We start from the raw sequence: 16,232 nt of genomic DNA, 5'->3' as shown, positions 1-16,232 counted from the left end.
GAATACTCTCATAAAATTTTCAACAATAACTGTACTATTAATATCCTTTTCAAGTAAATTGGGTATGTGCAATAATGTTTCAGAGTTTAAAGAAGTCAGATTTTATGGAATGTAATTAAAGGCATTGATTGGATATAATTATAAAAGTATAAACCTTCAGAGCTCTCTATCATAAATTAATATCAGAAATTATTTCAAGTTACCTGAATTTGAAGGTTTTCAAACCCAGTAAATTTTGGATAGAAGCAGTATTACGTTATTATTATTAATTTTAGACTTTCTTACATCTTGTCAGCTGGGCACTGAGCATCTCTATAAAAGAAATCTTTTTTTTTAGTGTCTAAACAAGGCACTAGAAGATGATAGAATGTACCTTACATTACCCTATGCTTTAGCTGTTTATTTTATTCAATAACATTTTATAATCATAGAAGACTAATTGTATTTTTCTCTGTTGACATTTTCCCTTTATATTATTTCAGCTTGACTCTTCATCATTTAATGTTGTTTTGCAGTAATCCTAAATCTGAAATTTAACTTTGTTATTGTAAATACCTAATGCATTTTAATTTTTTTATCCTGCAATCAACATTCTTGGTAACTTCCTCCAAATTCAAACAAACCTCTTACCCAGGCTATTGTCTCCTAACTTCACTGATGAAAAACTTTCAATTGACCAGAAAAAGAGTAACCATAAGAAGCAGCGATGAAGTTTGACTTGCTTTTGATATATATAAATTGATGAAAACCAAGAGTATTTAAGGCAACAGACAAATAATTCTAAACCAGGTTCTTCCCTATGAGATACAGAGCATGGCTCTACATCTGGAAGGAAACATGATCTTGTGGAGCTTAAAAAAACAAACAAATGAATGAACAAAAAAACAGCAACAAAACAAAACAAAAACCATCCACACAAACACAGTACTTTCAGTCAGCATCTTTCTGCCTTCTAAGTCAAAACATAGGTTCAAAGAATAATGACACCACCTGTTGCAGGCACTGGGATTAAAATGGTGCCCAATTTATTATGGCCACAGCGGCCCCTGTGCCTCGTGTTTCTGATCAACTGTACTTCAGAAAATCCAGAAGACTGAGTGGTATTTGGGTAGTTTTTTTGTAATGAATGTACTTATATAGCAAAGAGATAGAAAAAGCTATTACAGGAGATGGACTAAAATCTTTTCCCAGCATAAAGCTGACAAAAAGTGTGAAGAAAAAGTCTAATAGATAAATAAAGCTGATGCAATGCAGATGAAAACTTTTAACTGAAAAATGCAGATATGATGTGTCAGATGGATTTGAGAAATTTGCATTAAATTAACCTAATTGTTTTAGCTGAAAGGAAATGAGCAGCAAAAGATCTTTAAGTCAAACAAAAAACCCCTTGTACTTGGTATGATTTTGTTGGGGTATTAGGTACATTGAAACACTTACAGCATTTTTTACAGCAGAACAACAGCAATCATTTAATTCCTACTGCATTCACTGCAATTCATTTATCCAGGCTTTTATTTTGAAACAATCTTTTGACCTTTGCAGTGTAAATGTATGCTTTCACAATCTGTAGTACACATCTATGTATACATCTTACATCATGCATATGCAAGATGTATACATTTTATTACATCTGTGTTGTAATGTAATAAAAAAATAACATTCAGTGAAAATAAACATTTTGAGTTCTGATAGCTCATATTTAATAATTTACTGTCACTACATTGTTTTAAGCACTGGCAGTAGAAAATAGAAAGAGTTCCATGATGAGTTTTACTCCACTAAGAGGAGTCTTAGTTTTGCTCCAAACAAGAGTTTTACTATGTTATTTATATGCCATCAGATTTCTTTCCTAATATGTATAAGATATTGACTGAACTTGGCTTGCTCATGTTTAAACAGAACTCACACTAATATTAAGTTAGTTTCCCAACTAGTCTTTCACTGGTCCATATTTTCTCCTTCCACTATGGTAGTTATAAGAGGATTTCTAGCTCGCCAGCGCTTGCTACAGAAGATGAGCATCAAACAGCAAGAGGTCACCTCAATCAAAAGCTTCTTGCAGAATGCTGAGGATATGGGATTGAAAACATATGACAACTTGGTGATCCAGAATGCCTCTGACATTGCTCGGGAAAATGACCGGCTCCGCAACGAGATGAACGCTGCTCACCACAGGGAAAAGGGAGACGCTAGAAACAGGCCAGAAGAAGGCCAGAAAAGGTAGGATGAGAAACATCTGCTGTGAAGAATTAATGAGGCTCTTCAGTTTTTGTGAATTCCTTCCCTGTTTAGAAAACAATAGAAATGACAGAAGGATTGCAAGAGAATTCTCAAGTATATGCTCAACCCAAATCAATATTAGGTCATATTTTTTTCCTGTATATCAGGTAATTAAGTCAAGAAAGTTAAGACCACCATATCCTATTCAAGGGGCACTGAGCTTAGAGGAACTTATTCAAGTCTCTGATACACTTATTTTTTACAGAAATACTTCTAATTCTATGATAAATAGATTATAGTTTAACTTCACCAGACCAAACAAGCAAAAGAACAATTCCTCTGACTTAAAATACCAACACTGAGAAATTGCCAAGGTAATGAAAAACAGATAGGAAAGTGTTAAAATACAGTAAAGTCCACACTAATAAATATGATTTCTCACTGAAACAAGCAGATTGATTGTGAGGAGGATGCTTTTATTTTAAAATGGGCAAATTATGTTTTTTTAACTCTTGTCAGAATTTTCAGGAGTACCTATTTTACAAGCCCAGTAAATGCTGGAGCGCCATTCTCTGGGAACTGAGTCTCTGATTTCTCTCTTAGCTGAGATAGTCAGCTCTATCTCAGAGTTAGCATTTGCAGTTAATCCATATGTGTCAATGGAAATAATTTGTCTATAACTTGCTGGACATATAAATGTTTATTTTTCCATAGGAACTTAATTTTCATCCAGAACAGCTCCCTTTGCTATCATTGCTTTTGTCAGTGACTTTAATAAAAGTGAAAATGGCAGCGCATCTGCTTAATTAGCTTCAAATATCCCAGTGATTACATATTGGAGGAAATGCCTTTGTAGGAAAGACTGTAATTAAACATTACAGTGAAAACAAATTATCCACTGAGCACCGTGCTTTCATCTTTTCCTATTTCTTTTGCTTCATGGGCAGCTGGCTATATCCTGTGCATGAATTTCAGCTCTGCTGGTGATTTGCCATGCAGAAATACAATTTAAAAAAACAAATGCTTGAGGATTTGTTTGTAAAATGTCAGTATAGAAATCTTCTATCTATTACATTACTACTCTAAGTTAAAAGGTCTCAATGTTTTGATTCTTGGAGGAATAAAATGTTAGAAGAATTTTTGTTAAAAATCAATTTGTCAGAAGCAGCTGGAAGGTTATTTCTCAATATGTATTCAAATAGCAAAAAAAAAAAGAAAGGGAAAAATTGAAAAACTGGATTGTAATTGAAACAACTAAACATAACATAACATAACATAACATAATAACAAAAATTATTATTAAAAGTAAAAACTAATAATTAAGTTTAAACTGGAAGATATAGGGATATCTGGGTGGAATTGCTCAAGCTGTCAATGTAGCTGGTTAAAAAGACCATCTAATATTTTAAAGATTTGCATTATCTAAATAGAATTTATAGTTGTCTTTTTAGAAAATAATGATAAAGGCTCAGCATTTGCTGCCTCAGTAACTTTCTATTAAAATGGATTTCCCAGAAATTATCATTCAGATTAAAAACCCAGCTTTTGATTGTGTGTAGCAATCAAAGTGTGAACAATTCATTCAGTGAATGTCTGGTCAACAATATGAGACTGCTTAAGCAAGGCTGCATTTGTGTGAAAAAGGGCCGGTGTCCTGATTTATCATGAAACAGGAAATGGAAGAAAGCTAGCAGCTTGATCTGGATTTGTTTGTCAGAAGATTACTACCCACATCCCCTCAGCGCAGCAGGGGAGTTGTGAGATTGTTTACCAAAAAGCTGTTGTTACATTTGCATGAACAGGTTCATTGTTATTGCTTGAATAATGCATCTGGGCCTCTTTTCTGTGTTTTCAGAGCTGAAGACAAGGGTGGGAAGGTCTCTGAGGACAGCTTTGCCGGCTGTCGAACCTCTAAGCACTTTCACTCCAGCTCCGTGCCTGTCCCCATGGCAGTGGATGGCTTGGCGCATTCTGCCGCTGGGTCATCCATCAGATCCCCCTCCCTGCACTCGGTTTTCAGCATGGACGACAGCAATAGCCTGCCATCTCCAAGGAAACAGCCTCCTCCCAAGCCAAAGAGGGACCCCAACACACGACTGAGTGCCTCCTACGAGGCTGTTAGTGCTTGCTTGTCGGCAGCTTCTAAGGAAACCGCTAATGAAGGTTAGACATAAAGGCAGAGACAGTCGCAAATGTTACTCTGGGTTATTGATTTATTCTCCTCACTTTGATCCTTTTAAACACAGTCAAATGCCTTTGAGAGGTCCTGCTTCCTTGAAATATTTCAGTGGCAGTAAATAAAATTAGCCAATTTGTCATATTTTCCCAAATCAGCAAATAATATTCATGTGTTCTAATTGCCCAGTTTGACAACAATAAAAACCTCTTTGGAGAAATCTCTCTAGAAACTAGTAATGTGTCAACATGAGCTATTCTACCCCACTGACCATTTTATTTCACCTTTTAAATTGTTAGAATATCTTGCATCACTAAAAAAATGCTAGAATCTTGAATTTCACAGACTTAACATTAAACTTTCTCCTACATTGTGTCTATGCTCACATGAATAATTTATGCATTCAGTGTTTGTTTGTTTAGGTTGTTGTGGATTTTGTTGACCATAATTTGGTTATAGTGATTTTTGTTTAGAAGAAAAGTGCTGCAAGTGTCCAGAAGTATCTCAGTGCATTATGGTAAACATAGCATGGTTTTGAGTTCACTTGTTCTAGTCTCCTTTCGCTTTGAAATGAATGGGTAGAAGATGAAGGAAAGGAATGCATTCTGCTTTCCTTGATAAGCCTGACTTGTCATGTTGTGTGTAAATGATCCCCAAGTCTTATCAAGGAAGATCCTTCAGGTTGGGTTTAAATCTCTCTATAACTCCCCAGTCCTGCATACAGTGGATAGAAATCTTCACAGCTCCGTCTCTCAAAATAATTACTGTTCTCATGTCCAGTTCATTAGGTGAAAGTCCATTTTCTTTAACCTCTTCCTTCAAGCTCTATGTAAGGAGACATGAACTATGCCCACTATGCTTTTAAACTAGTATGGTTTAAGGAGGTCTGTAGTAATTTAATCTTTCTGTATCCAAATCTGCAAGAGATTTAACCAAGAAGTTCTAGCAGAGGTGTTTTGAAAGAACAAAAATTTATTTATGTATGTGTGGTCTTAACAATCCTGCTTACATATACTCACAAAACAATTTTAGAGCTCTTATATGTATGAAACAATAGGGCAAGTTTCTCTGCCATATACTAATTTTCCAATAATTATGTCAGTTTTATTTTTGTCCAAAACCAGCTCTGATTTATACCATGTAAATTTGGTCTTAAAAGACCACTCTTCTAGGTATCTAGTCTCTTCACTGCATACATGCCTGGAGGCTATAAAGAGACATCTAGTTTAGTTAAATGTGTACTCACTTGGGGATTTGCCCTTAGGCTATGGTATTCCCTAAAGTTATAAATTATTTCCACACCTGCAGTACCAAAGAAGAGAGAGACATAATATCATCCCATAATTAGAGATTTAGAGATATTACACAAAAGAGGGGTATTTCAGTTACTGGCAGTCACATATATGTCAAAGTAGCACTGTGCTGACTCCTAGTTGAAAGCACGCCCCTCTCCCTTGGAGCAACAGGAGAAACGAGCTCATATTCCCATGTGTTACATGGGATCTTGCAGTGCACAAGTATATTTTAGATTCAAAATATACTTCCTCAGGTGTGAGCCCTCATCTTTAAGTGGCAGTAGAGTTTACCAAAGGAGACTATATGCCCAGGTAACAAAGGCCTGTGGTTGGGTAGCTGAAAATTCTGCATTTTATTCCTAGAAGCATTTACACTTTTGCTTAGAGTCCTGAATTTGTGACTGATGCTCATTGTAGAACTAAATGGGCAACATTTGAGGGCTTAAAGTACTAGACCAGTGTAAAAAAAAACTGACTAACTTGTTAATAACACAGACCTTTTTCACTTTCCTAGTACTGACCCGTCCAAGACCACACAGTGATGACTATAGTACCATGAAAAAAATACCTCCCAGAAAACCAAAGCGAAGTCCAAATACAAAACTTAGTGGTTCTTACGAAGAAATACCTGGCCAAAAGCCTGGGGATGTAAAAAAAGCAAGCACAGTAGTTAAACCAAGTGTCTACGACACTGTGACAGTACAGAGAACAGCTGCTACTGATGGGCCACAACACGGCGTGTTGAATCTCTTTATGTCACAAGAAGAGGAGGAAAATGAGCCTGTCTATATTGAAATGGTAGGGAATGCAGTGAAAAGCAGTTCTGCTGAAGTGGAGAGTCCAGAACAAGGAGAGTCTGTATATGAAGAAATGAAGTATTTTCTACCAGAAGAAGGCAGCAATGGTAATGGAATAATTCCAGTAGTGACTGGATCTCCTCCTCTGTTGTTTGAAAGCAAAAAAAATATTAACATTGAAGATGGAACATTGGATGGAAACAGCCAAGCAGCTTTGATCTATAAAGACTCATGTGACATTCCAGCCCCTTTCCCTAACTTGCTCCCCCACAGACCACCACTTCTTGTATTCCCTCCAACCCCTGTCACATGTTCACCAGCCTCTGATGAATCACCTTTAACACCACTGGAGGTCAAAAAGCTTCCTGTTTTGGAAACCAACCTAAAATACCCTGTGCAGTCAGAAGGTTCAAGTCCATTATCACCACAGTACTCCAAAGGCCAGAAAGGGGAGAATGACAGACCAGTATCTCCAGGCCTGATTGTGTTCAGTGTTTCCACCAAAGTGACTCCTCCTTCCACACCACCTCCTCCACTGCCACCACCCCCTCCTCCTGTACCACCTCCTGCTTCCTACCGGGCTTCCATACATTTTGCATCTCCTCCAGAGACTTGTGCTAGTTTTCTGATTAGTGCAGGGAAAACAGGTACAAATTCAGATCTGCCAAAAGTACCTCAGAGAACCACTCCTGCTCAGCTTGGAGGCTCGTCTTCTCCATTTTCCAAACTGCCTTACTCCCCAAAGGTGGCAAGAGCAGAGCACAGGAAATTGAACTCAAATTCATCATCTTCATTTTCATACAGCCCTACAAACTCAAGGTCGTTGACCAGTCCCCTTGATGAGTTAACTAGCTTGTTCAACTCAGGAAGGAGTGTGCTACGAAAATCTGCAGCAGGACGCAAGATCAGGGAGCCAGAAGGTAAGATAGTTCTTTGTGCTTCTGTATTGTAATTTTTCTGCATCAAAACTTTCTTACCTTGGACACTGATAAAGTGGGCAAAAATGCAGAATGAAAACCTTGTTTGGTTTGGGGTTTTTTTAAAGGTCATAAAAAACTCATATATAATATAAATGACATATAAAAACTTCAGGTTTTGTCTGAGATAAGACTTGTCTGAGATAAAAGTCTTCAGGTGTTGTCTGAGATATCAACTTTTCTTCTACCCAAATGTTTATTTGACACAAGTTTAATATTTCTTTTAACATTCCAGCTGTCTCAGTAAAATAACCACAGATGTTACATTGTGTGAAAACTGAGTTTATGTTATCCAACTATAAAAATGCCTTGAATTAAATATATAGCTGGTAGATGTGCTTTACTTTGAAGACTGTCTTTTAAAATTTGATCATTTCATTTCCATGAAATTCTGTATTTGGGGATACAGTCTTTATTATTCCCCTAAATAATGCTTGGATGGAGAGTCATACAGTGAACAATATTTAAAAAATTAAACTAAATCCTGGTTCTGCACCTCAATAACAACACCAACTCCAATACTTTTGGAGTACTCCATTATTTTTCTAATTATAAAAAAAGAAGTTTCCTATTGAAATTATTCAGTACACTTTATATGAAAATTTCTTCCCATAGTAATATCTCCTAAACACAGAATTTTGTGAATTTAAAATTTGGAGTGAGAAAATCTATACTGTTTTCTCTGCTTCTTCACTTCTATCTGTCCAAACAGTTTGTCTTAATCAAGAACTGCGAGCAGCATATTCAAAACAAGCAATACATGATCATAGAATTCCTTAGGTTTGAAAAGAACATTAAGATCATTGAGTCCAGCTGCAAAACCAACACTTTTCATGACTTCAACTAATCATAGTTTTCCAACTGCACAGTTTCTAGCTCCTCCTGTTTGTTGCCCATGCTACATGCCTTGGTGTGGATGAACTTCCATTGGCCTATTGATGTGCCACCTCTTTGGGAAGAATCCCAAGTCATACATTTGAAATACAAAACAGTCCTGTGGAGAACAGGATGCATTCTCTTATTATTCATTGTCCATTTTCTTAAGTACCTACTGCTCCACTGATTTTAGTATCATATTCTAATTTACACAGCTACACTATAACAGAAGCAGGTGTTTGTTCTTGCTCTATATACATGTATGTCTGTGTGCCACCCTATGTCTCTATTCCTTATAACCTTGGCAGCCCTCAGCCAAAATAGAACAAGGAGATAAAGGTCTCAAAAGTGAGTTTCTACAAGCTTTGTGAAAGTTAGTGTCTAGGTTGAGACAAGAAACATTCAGGTATGAGAGAAACAATGGTTGACAGAACCCTTGAGTCCTCCAGACCCTTGAAAAGCTTTAGCTGGACCATGCTTGTTCTTGTATGCCAAATTCAATTCTGTGTGTTGAGTGAGCTGTGAACTGAGATTTCATCAGTTCTCAACCTCAAGAGAATGTTTTTTCTTATGCTAAGTGTTCAAATTGATGAAATTGGTAAAGGAGTTATTACAGTAGTTTGCTTACTTTGACAAAATTAATAACATTCACTGTCTATAAATATATGTAGAATGTTTTCTGTGGATTTTTTGATGGTTTTGTGGTTGATTTTGGTTGGTTGGTTTTTTAAGTTAGGAGTGTTGTTTTATCATAAAGCTTGTACATTTTTATCTGCTGGCAAGTAACTATTAAAGTTAGTTCTTTGGATGTGTCTTCTCAAGTCTCTCTCAATGTACCTGGTGAGAAAGTGTTGTAAACCACTCCAACCAGGTCAAAAAAAAAATAACCTTTACCTTAAAATAAAAGTTGCTTTGGAATGGAAGATTTTTGCAAATGCAATGATCAACTAAATGTGACCAAGATAGAGTTCAGCTTGGGTCTCATGTGGGTTGAAGCTAGTGCATTAACAGAGGGTACCATAAAAAAACTCTAAATTTACCTTTCACATGGAAAATGTACTTCTAAATATTTCATCAAGGGAGCAGTAAGTATGAAAGATCAAAGTTCAAGAAAGATATACGATAAAAAACCTGAATCAATATTTTATGAGCAAGGAAGCTACTGTATACTAAGTGCAGTTATATATGAATAGTTCAAGGATAAGTAGATGGATTGAAAGTAGGTGAGAAATACGAGTGAACATATGTGTGTGTTTTTACAATTTGCCTTTTTTCACATACTTCAAGTGTTCATCTATTTTCTAGGGTAACAGCTGGCAAAAATTTATTTAACCTTTCATGCAAAGTAGTAAGATGGCAGTCATCAGAGATGACTCCCTACAAGTTGTGTAAAACTAGAAGTTGTCATGTGCTACTTCTGATATTTTTACCACCTCTTGCCTAATGCATATTAAGTTCCTAGTAGAATCCTCCTTTTCTTTTTATAATTTTTAGTATTTTATTTATTGGCAATTATATGGTGAAGAAAAACCAAAATAAAATTTCATGACAGTTGAAGACATGGCCTAGAACAGCACTCTATCATGTGCAGTTTATTTTGAGAAGTTATAACCCATTGACAATCTTAACTAAAACTAGAAAGTAAAATTGTGGGCCATTTTGAAGTCAGGAAGAGTTACTTCTGGGAATCAGGGAGTTTCTGTATGGGATCATCAGCATTGGAGAGGAAAGCCTCCTTGGCAATATAAAAGCAATACAGACAGGTCCCCCAGCATGCCTCCCTCTCGCCTGGAGGAGTAATTCCAAGGCCTGAGAACACTTATGTCCTTTTGGCTCCTGACCTCTTTGTGAGAAAAAATCATCCAGAATTACAGTAGAACACATTTGTGGTTTTCTGATGTGCTGAAGAGTTATTGTGAACTGAACTAAGAGCATTGTCTTTCACAAGGGCAACAAAAAAAAATCAAACGGCAACAACTTTCTTTTCTTGGTGGTTGAGCCTGTCCTTTTTTTAAAATGCATCACTAGCCCCTGCTGGTTCAAACAATGATCCAGATCATATAGTATTCAATTTCATGAATAATACTTCACATGTAACAAGAGAAGTTTCTTGCTCTGCAAAACTGTAACAGGTGAGAACCTAGGTAAGGTGATTTCTCGAAGGTTGGGAAGAGTTGTCATTGAAACTGCAGTTGTATTGTTACACAGGTATTTGTTTTTACACCATATAAAATGAGGCTTGAGAGCAGATAAGTGATAATACACAGAAACTTAAGTCTTTTTTGTTCTCTGTGATTTCTGGAAGTGAAAATTTTAGTCTGCAAGACAGACTGAAACTGAATGGTCATGTGCAGAGCCCATACTCTGTCAAATAGACAAGACCTTAGATTTGAACCCGAATTCAATCCTTTAATCACAAAACAGCACTCCTTAGCAGGATATCCAAATATTTTTGACTACTCAACATTTAAGACATTCCTTATAAAAGGAAGAGACAATTACATGTTTAAGCATTTCATATTGAATATTCATGAGCAAGGACAGAATTTTCTGTTCATCAGTGTTGAGGAATGATACTCAGATTTTGCTAGGTCGTGATGTTATTTCTCTTAATTGGTATAGTTGATATTAAATTATTCCACGCAAAGGGGAATCATTTCACCTTCAGAACAAAAGGTAGAATAAATCCTAACCAATCACCCATGCTTAGATTGGCAGAGTATTCATGTGGATTTTGAAGGGGAAGTATGCTCCTTCCAAGGAGGTGTGATTTTACCTTACCTTAATTCACTAGAGGTGAATTTCTTACCTTTAGTCCATTGAGATGAAGGCACAGTGTTTCCTATTTTTCCCACTTGTTGAGAAAAAATTGACATAAACAACTTCTATGTCTGAGAAAAAGAAAATACACAAGTTTGCAACCCCAGATCTAGGTGCTTAAGAAGAAAAATTACGACGACATTTCCTTTATATATGTCCCCAAAATATAGGCATCAAGTTTTGTAAAATATTGTTAGTGTTTCAGTACAAGTAAATATGTATATTCAAATCTACCCATTCTTCAGTGACCTATTCCTTTCCAAATGGTTTGGTAAAAACAGCAAAGGTGTGGAAACTTTAGATTATTAACAATTTATTGTTACCAATACTGTTATCATTTGTCCAGTATCCTTGATATCTGTTCATTATGTGGCCTCTTTCTTCACTTACTTCCTAAGTGACATATTTTCAATATTATTTGTGAAGCAGGTAGCTTCACATATCAGTTTCTTATCCCACATTCTCCAGTTTAAGCATTGAAAGTCACAGGAAGATAGTTACAACTGACAAATAATACAAATACTTAGATGTACCTTGGGACTAAAGCTTGCCAAATACCCTCTATTGAGATTGACTCAAACTTGGAGAAAAACAAAATGTAATGTATATGTATGAAAAGTATTGTCCTGTCAAAGGCATGTATTCCTTTGATATCTAGTAAATAATTTTCCCTTATCATCAGGAAGAGCAGGCTGTGACACAGCTAACATCTCAACTGTGGATTGCAAATTAAATCCCTACTTGTGCTTCTGTGATGAAATCCCAGGCCTTTTCTCTCTAAGCAACTCAGCTTTTTGTCTTAAGCAACTTAATAAAGATAATAATCATATCTCCATCTCCTTCCTATTTGTACAACAAAATAGATATACTTTCTTTTTGGCAAAAGCAAAAAAATTATAAAGCATGAGTAATACAAAAAGCTGCGCTTTCAACTTTTTATCTTTTACCTGTAGATGCTGGAAGAATGAGTGTATAAGGCATCAAACTTCTATATCTTTAAAGTAAAATTATCAATTCATTAAAACTTAGCCAATTAAGCTTCAGCACACTTTTCAGAACGAGATTAATATCTTTTACATAATTGCCTTAATTAATAGGGAGTGAGGGTGACTTTCTGTGACTAATTTTCAGATCAGGTCTCTAAACACAGGAGAGTCATCAACCTCTGATAGATTATGTGGAGTTGGAAGGGACCTGTCAGGATCATCAAGTCTGATTCCATGCCCTGTGCAGGACACCCCAGGAATCACACCATGTGCCTGGGGCTGTTGTCCAAACACTCAAAGTGAAAACAGGCTTGGTGTTGTGATCACTTCCCCGGGGAGCCTGTTCCAGTGCCCAACCCTGGGTGAGAAAGCTTTTCCTGATACACAGTCCCCTCCCTTGCCCAGCTGGCCATGCTGTCCCTGATGCCCCCAGGACAGGGATGTCCCTCCTGGCTGCCAGGGCACTGCTGACTCATGTTCAGCTTGCCAATGACCAGGAACCCCAGGTCCCTTTCCATGGCACTGATCTGCAGCTTCTTGTTCCCCAGTCTGTCTGCACATCCAGTGTTGCTCCATCCCAGGTGCCGAATACAACACTTGTTAAACTTCATAGAATTGTTGATTGTCCATCTCTCTGCAGGGCCTCTGTGCCCTCAAGGGAGTCAACAGCTCTTGCCAGTTTAGTGTCATTGGCAAATATACACTTTCACTACAGACTACTTGCAACTCTCAATCTGAATCTCTTGCTGTAGGTGCAAAGTGGGAGGAAGCGCTGCTAGTAAGAGTCCAATGCAACTCATTACAAAAATGCCCTTTCTTGGCTAGCCACAGATGCCCTATACAGAAAATTACACTGGAGGAGGCAGAACTGCTGGCAATACAGTTGCCATTCAGCCCATGCTAGGTGATTTTCCAAGGAAATAATTGTGGTTTCTATTATTGCAGCAGAAAAAGGTTAGAAGAGTCTAGAGAAAGTACACTTGATTCCTATTTTCAGAATATCTATATAGCCTGTAAAAATACCACCTTAATCAACAGTCTTCTCCTGATCTAGATGTCTGCCATTATCTGGATAATGTATCACAGAAAAAACCTGTTGTTTCTGGATGAACACAATGTCCCAAGAATAATTTTCCATTTCAGAATGTCTGAAAACTGGTATATTTTGCTGCTGAAGACTGTTCCAGGTTTCTGTTCTGAGGTTTTTTTCACCAAAGCATTTCAATTTCTGGTTGACTTCACTGTTTGCTGTTACAGCCTAAAACCACATAATATGGAATTTGATTTGGTTATCTGTTCCAACATGTGAAAGAGGCTTTGTGTGTGATTACCATAAATAATTTTAATCCAAAGATTATTAGAAGAACAAATTAAGTCTAATTTCCAAGTGGGAAAAAAAAGGGTATTATCATAAAAATTCATATTTCTTTTGCATTTTAAGTACTTGTATTGATCACAGAGGAAAATATCACTGCACTTTTTGATTTCCAATGACCTTACACTGTATCTATTTATGGCTACTAGAAAGGGATCCTAGAGTAGGCAGCACCTTGGTCAGACCTAGTGCAGACTCTCTCATATTGACACCAAGTCACTGCTGAAGAGGAGGGGCACTGAGGAAAAGTAATTGCACTGACTTTTCTCTTCCTTTTATATCGTCCCTTTCTGCGAACTGCGGGCATTTCTTTTAAATTAATTACTCTATTTTGGATCCTCTCCTTTGAGCTGGCTTTGCTTTGTGTCCTCTTCATCCTGTCTGATACTTGAGTGCAATAACTACACCATACTGGTTCATATTAGTGCATTTCAAACCCAAAGTTTTTAATGATATCCCACTTTTAATTGTGACTTGGATAAATCAGGTAGACATTTACAGGATTTTTATTTTCATAGCAATGTCTTTTCTTCAACATCTTTTCTTTAACACCTTAAGAATTTTATTTGTAATTCACAATGCAGAATCACAAATTAGTTTGTTAAGGAACCACTACATCGTTAATTGTAAACCAATTGTGATAAATTGGCCATATCTAATAGAAAAAAAATTATTTGTACCACATTTATGTTCCTGACACCAAAGAAGAATTTGGGGTTTTGGCAGTAAATGTCATGCCACTTCATTTTACAGGAATTCCAGCATTAGAAACATAATGAAGAATGAAATATGGACATACATTTTAGTTAAGATCTCTAACTAAATTCTCAGCTTGAGTGAGAAATCTCTTCAGATGTTTTTAACTTCTTTACATCCATCTCAGCATTAAATTATCTTTGGTGAAGAACCTCAGTAGAGAACAATAATTCCATTTCACAGAAAATGTCAAGATTGTGACATTTATATTTGTTTTAGGCTTAAATGAAAATCAAGCTTTCCAAAATTCTGTGCAGAAGTAAATATTCTTTCATGTCCAGGCTTCCAAAAATGTTTGTAAAGTACTGAAACAGTCTGCCTCAAAGATGTCAAAAAAGATTCTTACTGAAGTAAAATGCTTCTTACTGCAAATGTTAGCAGCTAAATGTGTTAACCTTTTTCTAGACCTAGATAAGTTCAATAGTAGTCATTTCAAGGGTTGGCATTTAGGGGAATGACTGTCTTGTAAACAAGCCAAGCTACTTCCAAACTCCTTGGCTCAGGTATCCAAGAGCCGTGCAAACTCCAGCCCCTCAGGATGACCCAGAGTTATTGGCAGGACCCATGCAGCCCATCATGAAATGAAACTCTGCAACTCTACGGGCCTGGGTGTGTGGATTAAGTTCTAGTTCCAGCACTGGAATTTTGTGGCGCTGGATGGAGAAGCAAGAGAAGACAATTTGAAAGAGACTCATAAAAAAGACTTGATCGTAAATGTGAGGGTACCCTGACTCTCATGCTGTCTCCACACTGCTACACTCTGATGTGAGAGAGTAGTCGAGTGCTTTGAAGTGGAGTACTGGAGGTAGGAGGAGCATTTAAAGCAGTTAGGGACATCTGCCTTCCTCCTGGCACCATTAGTGAAAATGCAGAAACCTTAAATTCAGGGCTCTTTTGGCTTGAGCTTTCATTCTCATTAAAAATGAAAGGCATGAAAATTAGGGTTTTTTTCACACCTTTTTATGGTGAAAATTTTAAAACAAAAAAACATATTAAATTAGGCCTGAAGCTTTACATTTCATTATTTCTCTTAGCTCTTTCCTTAGGGGCTGATTGCAGAACAATTCTGACATAGTGTAGCATTTAGTGACAGTTTTTAGCCACTGATTATCTGTATTTGTGCACAGTATGGATGTTTATCACACTGCATCTGCAATAGCCATATGTTCTTGCTTTGAGGTTAGTGACAGTGTCATTGACCATCACTCTATCCTTTCAAAATGAACTTAAAAATAAATGAAATAGATATCTAAATTCATTTGTTGTTCTTAGAAGCTCACTTGGAAAGCAAAATATGAATGTTTTCTGAGAAGTTTTCCAGAACAGCTATCCCTATTTGGTGGGGAGGATTACAGTGCAGGTGAACCAAAAATGTTCTTTGGATTGCTCCTCAAGAGCAGCTCAAACAATTTATCTGCTCAGTCCAGTGCAGTCACTTATGCCAAGACTTCTTAGTTGCAGTCACTGCCAGAGCTGGTATGAGAAATCCTGAAAAATATCTGTAGAAGCATTCTGGGAGCAGTAAATAGAACTGATGTGATGCTTTTGGGAGTATCAAACCCTTGTTTGTTTGTTTGTTTGTTTGTTTGTGGTTTTTTAGGTTTATTTTTACAGTATTTGAAACTGTGTTTGAGGGGGAGGAAGGTTGAGACAGTGTCTCGTCACATAGATTCTTTCAACATCAGCTAAAGCCCAGCAGTAAAGGCTGTTCTACAACTGAGATACCACACAGAGACTTAAACAGACTTAAATGTTCAAGAAGAACTGCTGTATCCACACAAACTTGAAGACAACAGTTTAAAAACGGGTAGCTGTGTTTCTTAGCAAATTGCCTCCGCCTTTTCCAGCACACCAGCAGGTTTTAAATGTGCAAATACAAAAAGTAGACTCTGGTCAGCCAATCAACACACCTAGCAGTAAATAAAGCTATTAACAGAGTAAAGTCAACTACTTC

General features: G+C 36.8%; 1 protein-coding gene across 4 annotated transcripts in view; it reads left to right on the top strand.

The window, feature by feature from the left end:
• The window catches only part of MYO16 (myosin XVI), a 361,146-nt gene that overhangs the window by 307,327 nt on the left and 37,587 nt on the right, over positions 1–16,232 (top strand). For all 4 annotated transcript variants that reach the window (XM_054271508.1, XM_054271509.1, XM_054271511.1 and 1 more), the window contains exons 30-32: positions 1,974–2,220; positions 4,076–4,383; positions 6,206–7,408. In XM_054271508.1, the coding sequence (XP_054127483.1) occupies positions 1,974–2,220; positions 4,076–4,383; positions 6,206–7,408 (1,758 nt within the window). The remainder of the gene's footprint in view (positions 1–1,973; positions 2,221–4,075; positions 4,384–6,205; positions 7,409–16,232) is intronic.

The sequence above is a fragment of the Melozone crissalis genome, unplaced genomic scaffold (genome assembly GCF_028551555.1).
Source record: "Melozone crissalis strain CALT ecotype California unplaced genomic scaffold, PUWL_Pcris_2 ptg000013l_1, whole genome shotgun sequence".
NCBI classification, from domain to species: domain Eukaryota; kingdom Metazoa; phylum Chordata; class Aves; order Passeriformes; family Passerellidae; genus Melozone; species Melozone crissalis.
The sequence above is the reverse complement of the archived record's forward strand: the minus strand, read 5'-3'. Positions and strand labels throughout refer to the sequence as shown.